The following is an 8,981-nucleotide window of genomic DNA, read 5'->3' on the forward strand; positions in this document are numbered from 1 at the left end:
GACCTGGTCAATGACCTAAAGAGAGCTGGGACCACAGTCTCAAAGAAAACCATTAGTAACACACTATGCCGTCATGGATTAAAATCCTCCAGCGCACGCAAGGTCTCCCTGCTCAAGCCAGAGCATGTCCAGGCCCGTCTGAAGTTTGCCAATGACCATCTGGATGATCCAGAGGAGGAATGGGAGAAGGTCATGTGGTCTGATGAGACAATAATAGTGCTTTTTGGTCTAAACTCCACTCGCCGTGTTTGGAGGAAGAAGAAGGATGAGTACAACCCCAGAACATCATCCCAACCGTGAAGCATGGAGGTGGAAAAATCATTCTTTGGGGATGCTTTTCTGCAAAGGGTACAGGACGGCTGCACCCTATTGAGGGGAGGATGGATGGGGCCATGTATCGCAAGATCTTGGCCAACAACCTCCTTCCCTCAGTAAGAGCGTTGAAGATGGGTCGTGGCTGGGTCTTCCAGCATGACAACGACCCGAAACACACAGCCAGGGCAATTAAGGAGTGGCTGCGTAAGAAGCATCTCAAGGTCCTGGAGTGGCCCAGCCAGTCTCCAGACCTGAGCCCAATAGAAAATCTTTGGAGGGAGCTGAAAGTATGTATTGCCCAGGAACAGCCCCTGAAGGATCTGGAGAAGGTCTGTATGGAGGAGTGGGCCAAAATCCCTGCTGCAGTGTGTGCAAACCTGGTCAAGAACTACAGGAAACGTATGATCTCTGTAATTGCAAACAAAGGTTTCTGTACCAAATATTAAGTTCTGCTTTTCTGATGTATCAAATACTTATGTCATGCAATAAAATGCAAATGAATTACTTAAAAATCATACAATGTGATTTTCTGGATTTTTGTTTCCGTCTCACAGTTGAAGTGTACCTATGATAAAAATTACAGACCTCTACATGCTTTAAGTAGGAAAACCTGCAAAATTGGCAGTGTATCAAATACTTGTTCTCCCCACTGTACATATGAGTAATGCAAAATATGTACATATTATTAAAGTGGACAGTGATTCCATGTCTATGTATGTAGGGCAGCAGCCTCTAATGTGTAAGTGGTGGCTATTTAACAGTAATTAACTGCTTGATGGCCTTGAGATAGAAGCTGTTTTTCAGTCTCTTGGTTCCAACTTTGATGCACCTGTAGTGATCTCGCCTTCTGGATGATAGTGGGGTGAACAGGCAGTGGCTCGGGTGGTTATTGTCCTTGATGATCTTTTTGGCCTTCCTGTGACATCGGGTGGTGTAGGTGTCCTGGAGAGCAGGTAGTTTGCCCCCGGTGATGCGTTGTGCAGACCTCACTACCCTCTGGAGAGCCTTACGGTTATGGACGGAAAGTTGCCGTACCAGGCGGTGATACAGCCCGACAGGATGCTCTCGATTGTGCATCTGTAAAAGTTTGTGACAAGTTTTTGGTGACAATCCAAATTTCTTCAGCCTCCTGAGGTTGAACAGGCGCTGTTGCGCCTTCTTCACCACGCTGTCTGTGTGGGTGGACCATTTCAGTTTGTCCGTGATGTGTATGCAGAGGAACTTAAAACTTTCCACCTTCTCCACTACTATCCTGTTGATGTGGATGGGGGGGTGCACCCTCTGCTGTTTCCTGAAGTCCACGATCATCTCCGTTGTTTTGTTGACGTTGAGTGTGAGGTTATTTTCCTGACACCACACTCCGAGGGCCCTCACCTCCTCCCTGTAGGCCGTCTCGTCGTTGTTGGTAATCAAGCCTACCACTGCAGTGTCGTCTGCAAACTTGATGATTGAGTTGGAGGCGTGCATGGCCACGCAGTCATGGGTGAACAGGGAGTACAGGAGAGGGCTGAGCATGCACCCTTGTGGGGCCCCAGTTTTGAGGATCAGCGGGGTGGGAATTTAGTTTCCTATCCTCACCACCTGGGGATGGCCCGTCAGTATGTCCAGGACCCAGTTGCACATGTCGCGGTCAAGACCCAGGGTCTCGAGCTTAATGACGAGTTTGGGGGTACTATGGTGTTAAATGCTGAGCTGTAGTCGATGAACAGCATTCTTACATAGGTATCCCTCTTGTCCAGATGGGTTAGGGCAGTGTGCAGTGTGATTGCGTCGTCTGTGTACCTATTGGGGCGGTAAGCAAATTGGAGTGGGTCTAGGGTGTCAGGTAGGGTGGAGGTGATATGATCATTGACTAGTCTCTCAAAGTCATTTAGCTCAGTTACCTTAGCTTTCTTGGGAACTGGAACAATGGTGGCCCTCTTAAAGCATGTGGGAACAGCAGCGTGGGACAAGTATTGATTGAATATGTCCGTAAACACACCAGCCAGCTGGTCTGCGCATGCTCTGAGGATGCGGCTAGGGATGCCCCCTGGGCCGGCATTCCTGCGAGAGTTAACACGTTTAAATGTTTTACTCAAGTCGGCCACGGAGAAGGAGAGCCCACAGTCTTTGGTAGCGGGCCATGTTGGTGGCACTGTATTGTCCTCAAAGTGCGCAACAAAGTTGTTTAATTTGTCTGGGAGGAAGATGTCGATGTCCGCGACGGGGCTGGTTTTCTTTTTGTAATCCGTAATTGTCTGCCGACCCTGCCACATGTCTTGTGTTTGAGCCGTTGAATTGCGACTCCACTTTGTCTCTATACTGACGCTTTGCTTTTTTGATTGCCTTATGGAGGGAATAACAACACTGTTTGTATTCAGCCATGTTTCCAGTCGCCTTGCCCTGATTAAATGCGGTAGTACGTGCTTTCAGTTTGCGCGAATGCTGTCATCAATCCACGGTTTCTGGTTAGGAAAGTTTTAGTCACAGTGGGTACAACATCTCCTATACACTTCCTTATAAACTCGCTCACCGAATCAGCGTATACGTCAATGTTATTGTCTGAGGCTACCCGGGAACATATCCCAGTCCACGTGATCAAAGCAATATTGAAGCATGGAATCCAATTGTTCAGACTAGATTTGGATAGACCGAAACACGGGCGTTTCCTGTTTTGGTTTCTGCCTATAGAAGGGGAGCAACAAGGTGGAGTCATGGTCAGATTTGCCAAAGGAGGGTGGGGGAGTGCCTTGTATGCATTGCGGAAGTTAGAGTAGCAGTGGTCGAGTGTGTTACTCACTCGTGCACTGCAATCAATATGCTGATAGAATGTAGTTTGATCCTTGTTCTTGGATTAGTTTTGTTAAAATCCCCAGCTACAATAAATGCAGCCTCAATATATGGTTTCCAGTTTGCATAAAGTCCAGTGAAGTTCCTTGATGGCCGTCTTGATATCAGCTTGCGGGGGGATATACACAGCTGTGAAGATAACTGAGGAGAGTTCTCTTTGGAGATAATACGGTTGGCATTTGATTGTGAGCAATTCTAGGTCAGGTGAACAAAAGGACTTGAGCTCTTGTATGTTGTTACAATTACACCATGAGTCGTTAATCATCAAACATTCAACCCCACTGTCACGTGTGCTCCCTCTCCGGCCTCTAGGTCACCAGGCTGCTTGTTATTGCGCACACCTGTCACCATCGCGTCATCAGACTTACCTGGACTCCATCAATTCCCTGATTACCTTCCCTATATATGTAACTCCCTTTGGTTCCTTCCCCAGGCGTCATTGTTTCTGTTTCTTGTTTGTGTGCTGTTTGTGTTTCTTGTTTTGTATTATGTTCTGTTTTATTTTATTAAAACACTCACTCCCTGAACTTGCTTCCAGACATTCAGAGCACATCGTTATAGAATGACGCCTCACCTAAGTGAAGCATCAGGGAGTGTTTATTCATTTTTTTTATAGATCGGGAGGACCTCGGGAACGTTCCTGAGGTCGAATTGTGCTTCTAACCCTAACGGTTCTTTCGCTGTCACCCAAAAGCACTTGAAATTTAGGTCCAGGCTTCATTATGGGCCTACCTTTTTTCGCGGTCGCTGCGCTCAGACCGAGCGAGCTACTGTCAAGCGGGGCATCTCGTTGAACTCGGCACAGCCTAGAGATTATGGTAATGCCATTGCAGGCTCTGTGTGTCTTTAAGCTCCACACGGTGTCACTCCATCCTTGCTGTGTGTGTGTGTGTGTGTGTGTGTGTGTGTGAGAGAGAGAGTTTTTTTTCATTGACATCTGTTGGGAGAAATTACTGATTTACAGTTTGAGGGTTGCCTAATCACAGATACAAAGTTTTGGAAACATCTGACCTTTTTAACCCTTCGAAACAGCCCCTATGACCCCAATTTAAGGCACTTCCGGTTGGCACAGGAAGCTAAAAGTGAACGCATATCCTGATAGGGTAGGCTTTTACAGAATCCAGAGTTTAAAGTCTTTACGTTAATGCATACTTTTAAACTAAGCATAATACAAAAATAACTGCATTTTTTTGGGAGGGGGGGGGGTACTAATTTTATTGTCCCCACAACAAATACTAAGTGGTAAATAAGTAATTTAGTCTTTAACATTTAATTGAAATACTGTAGAATTCCATTCATTCCTATGGAGGACTGTGCCTACTGGGGAGTGCCAATGTGGCTTCAAAGCCTCAATGTCCAATATATAGCATTAGCAATAAAGGATATGTTAGAGGATATGTAAGTGGGCTGTCTTTTATTTAATTCCCAACCCCCAAACACACAAGAGGCTATAAGCAGCAAAGTGTCTGGAGCAGAGTATTGCCCCTTGAGCAGTGGGATAGTGCCTTGCACAAGGGCCCAACAACAGGTTTGGGCTGAGTTCTGGTGAAGCAGCAGTTTCACATTGGGGTCAAAAAGGAATGGCTTCACACACGTGTGTAGGCTACATTATGTAACTATTTTTATATCATGGTCCATGAGAGACCCTTAAGACAGGTTACAAGGAGACAGGATGGGCAGCTGATCGTCCTCGCAGTGGCAGACCAAGTTTAACAACACCTGCACAGGATCCGAACATCACACCTGCGGGACAGGTACAGGATGGCAACAACAACTGCCGAGTTACACCAGGAACGCACAATCCTTCCATCATCGCTCAGACTGTCCGCAATAGGCTGAGAGAGGCTGGACTGAGGGATTTGTAGGCCTGTAGTAAGGAAGGTCCTCATCAGACATCACTATCAACAACTTTTAATATTTACATGTGTTCAGTTTGAAATAAAGGCAGTGGACAGTGAGAGATTTTTTTTTGTTGTTGCTGAGTTTACACACACACCATTGTTCACACCCAAGCATTTTTTAATTTGTATGTCAATGATGTAATATTGATTTAGCCAATGAAATGCACGCGAAGACAAATTCCTCACGTGCTCTGAAGCTGTCTTTTCCCTCTCCCGCTCTCTCAACGGCTCACTAGACAGACGCTTACAAAAAGGCGCGTAGTAAAGATTAAATAATCGGAAGTTTACAAGTGATCTTGATTAATTTACTCGGAAACTCGATTTCAACATGAGGGAGATTGTTCATCTGCAGGCCGGTCAATGTGGAAATCAGATCGGTGCCAAGGTAAGGTCATTTTTTTAATGAAAATGTATTGCAAACACAGTTGCATTTTTCAAAGTAAGTAACGTTAGCTAGCTAACTTTGTGTTGCTAGCCTGCTCATGAGGTAAATCCAAACTAAAGTATTTGCGATTTGTTAGTTAACGTTAGCTTTGGTTATCTGAAACGTGTGGTTGATATGAAGAGTAAAATTCGGTCAACTTTCGATGGCTGCTCGGCTAGCGCCTAACTTTAGCTTGCTAGCTATAATGCTATGAGTAACGTTTACCCGCCCACATGCCACTAACCATTCCAACATACTTTTGCAGTTTTGGGAGGTTATCAGTGACGAGCATGGAATAGACCCAACAGGCACTTATCATGGAGATAGCGATCTGCAGCTTGAGAGAATCAACGTGTACTATAATGAGGCAACAGGTAACTAACTGAAAATTATCCTTTATGTACATAGCGGTATTTTTTATATATATTGTAACAACCCAGGGTTTATAAGCGTCCGCTCGAGCATGCTTTTGCGGCACAGTCATAGCGCGCTTCACTTCGGGCTAGAATGCACCCTGCGGTTTCATTACATTGGTGTCAGAAGTGATCGGACCTTGCATCCACGACAGTGCGTGTGCTTGGCCGGTGAGCGCGTTCCTGTAAGACGTTGAGTCGCGAGGACGCGCTCTTTGGAGGGAGTAGTGTAACTACCTTGGTTTTATAAGCGCGGATATCGACTCTGCGGCACAGTCAGTAGCGCGCTGGACTTCGGGCTCGAAGGTCGAGGGTTGGAGACTGCTTGTTTCATTATTGTGGTTTCAGATCTTATATACAAATTGAAAGTATCTAGTTGAAGTGATTTTAAAGTGTATTTGCGCTTGTAGTAGTGTCAAGTTTTCTAAAAAATGGTGTTCTCTTTAGTTATTAAAGGCCTTCGTAAGATACACATCGTCACACTGATATTATTAAATTAAAATATTGACAACCTGTCCAGATTGTAAGATTTGCTTCTGTTCTGTAGTCACATTCTGAAATTGGCTTGCAGTCAGCTGCAGCATTGTATTTGATATTTTGATCTGGGAATGTGCCAGCAGCTCAAGCTTCTTTGTTTATGTGCCAGTGAAGTGAGTTCTGAAAAAAAAGGGATGCATCTTATAAGGTTTATGTGAAAACTTTGTATGTCCAAACTCAGAATAAAATAGGCCTGATTTCAGATCTTTCAGGTATAAAAGATAATTAGGAAAATCGTTCTTGCACAGCATGTAGGCTGAATGTTTGTTTTAATTTTACTATTGTGTGCATACGCAGTGCCAACCTATCCTATTGGTCAGTCACCAGGATCGGCTCATAACACCAGCCACACTACATGATAAAGGCCCAAAAATTCAGACACTGCTAGAATTTTGTCAGAGCCTATGACCGCACGAAGCGGTACTTAAAATTGCCATACCTAGACCCTGTCACACTGAACGAGCCAAGACGTCAGCCAATCGTTAACGACCTATGAATCTGCCTACAATGTGGACATTTTGTCTAGGAGGGGAAAAATTGTGGCATAAGACAGCTAAAATCGTAGTCAGCAAAGGTTGGATGGAAACCTGGTAATGCATGTAAAGTACATGTCATGACAGGCCTGATGGAAACAGAATGTCAGTAAACATTCCAAATGTCGACAACAAAATACACTAGACATGGTGGGATCTTTTTGTGTTGGTAAAATAAATTGTCGGTGGAAACGCATTTACGCGCAAATATTGATATAACAACCATCATATCGAAGTAAACTTGGAATCACGCAACATGGTGTGGTCTCCGACTCACGAGAAACAATGCCATTTATTAGGCTACAGATGAGATCTTTATGCTCCTTTCCAATAAATAGAGGGTCTAATTCTGGTGACTTGATGCTTGTCTGCTTTTTGACAAATACAAATATTCTCACTTATCCATAATAAATCTCATGTAGACTAGCCTACCCGCACTGTATCTGCAAGCTGTTGGCTAGAGTGCATGTGCCAAGACCAGAGTAAGAACATTTGCTATTTTATTCAACAGTTTGCGATGGAAACACATTAAACTTTAGTTGTTGTTTTTTGTATATGAAAACATGTACTTTTTCTCTTATCACACTGGTTTTTATCCGCAACAATTTGCATGAAAATCTGTGACAAATTATTGACCCATAATGCGATTGTTAATTTATTTCAGGTGGCAAGTATGTTCCTCGTGCCATTCTAGTTGATCTGGAGCCTGGCACGATGGACTCTGTCCGCTCTGGACCATTCGGCCAAATATTCAGACCGGACAACTTTGTCTTTGGTGAGGAAATGCTTTGAAATTGCAAATTCATTTCACCATGTCATAGTCGATTCTACCATAGCAATACGCCTAGCCTACATCTCATTGCGTTACTTTTTGTTGTTTGTTTAAAGGACAGAGTGGTGCAGGTAACAACTGGGCAAAGGGCCATTACACTGAGGGAGCAGAGCTGGTAGACTCTGTCCTGGATGTGGTGAGAAAGGAAGCCGAGAGCTGCGACTGTCTTCAGGGTTTCCAGCTCACCCACTCCCTTGGAGGCGGCACAGGCTCTGGTATGGGTACCCTGTTGATTAGCAAGATCCGCGAGGAGTACCCTGACCGCATCATGAACACCTTCAGTGTGGTGCCCTCCCCTAAAGTGTCAGACACTGTGGTGGAGCCCTACAATGCCACCCTGTCTGTGCATCAGCTAGTGGAGAACACTGACGAGACTTATTGCATCGACAACGAGGCCTTGTATGACATCTGCTTTCGCACTCTGAAGCTGACAACTCCCACTTACGGGGACCTCAACCACCTGGTGTCAGCCACCATGAGTGGTGTCACCACCTGCCTGCGCTTCCCCGGCCAGCTCAACGCCGACCTACGTAAGCTAGCTGTCAACATGGTCCCATTCCCCCGCCTGCATTTCTTCATGCCAGGCTTTGCCCCCCTCACCAGCAGAGGCAGCCAGCAGTACAGAGCGCTGACGGTGCCTGAACTCACCCAGCAGATGTTCGATGCCAAGAACATGATGGCTGCCTGCGACCCCCGTCACGGCCGCTACCTCACTGTGGCCGCCATTTTCCGTGGCCGCATGTCCATGAAGGAGGTGGACGAGCAGATGCTGAATGTGCAGAACAAGAACAGCAGCTACTTCGTCGAATGGATCCCCAACAATGTCAAGACTGCAGTCTGCGACATCCCGCCCCGCGGCCTTAAAATGGCCGCTACCTTCATCGGCAATAGCACAGCCATCCAGGAGCTGTTTAAGCGCATCTCTGAGCAGTTCACAGCCATGTTCCGCCGCAAGGCGTTCCTGCACTGGTACACCGGAGAGGGCATGGACGAGATGGAGTTCACCGAGGCCGAGAGCAACATGAACGACCTGGTATCTGAGTACCAGCAGTACCAGGATGCCACCGCCGAGGAAGAGGGCGAGTTTGAAGAGGAGGGAGAAGAGGATATGGGTTAGATGGATAAAATGATTTTTAAAATCAATTTCAACTGCATTCCATTCCTGGTTTCAATTCATTATTTTATTCTTTCACTGCA

The 8,981-nt window shown here is 45.7% G+C and overlaps 1 protein-coding gene across 1 annotated transcript; it reads left to right on the plus strand.

Moving 5' to 3' along the window:
• Positions 1–5,270: 5,270 nt before the first annotated feature.
• LOC135543609 (tubulin beta-4B chain-like) lies at positions 5,271–8,914 on the plus strand. Its single transcript, XM_064971009.1, has 4 exons — positions 5,271–5,430; positions 5,735–5,843; positions 7,617–7,727; positions 7,841–8,914. Exons 1-4 carry the CDS (start codon positions 5,374–5,376, stop codon positions 8,899–8,901), a joined length of 1,338 nt encoding a protein of 445 aa, XP_064827081.1. The 5' UTR covers positions 5,271–5,373; the 3' UTR covers positions 8,902–8,914.
• The last annotated feature ends 67 nt before the right edge of the window (positions 8,915–8,981 follow it).

This window comes from Oncorhynchus masou, chromosome 7 (genome assembly GCF_036934945.1).
Source record: "Oncorhynchus masou masou isolate Uvic2021 chromosome 7, UVic_Omas_1.1, whole genome shotgun sequence".
NCBI classification, from domain to species: domain Eukaryota; kingdom Metazoa; phylum Chordata; class Actinopteri; order Salmoniformes; family Salmonidae; genus Oncorhynchus; species Oncorhynchus masou.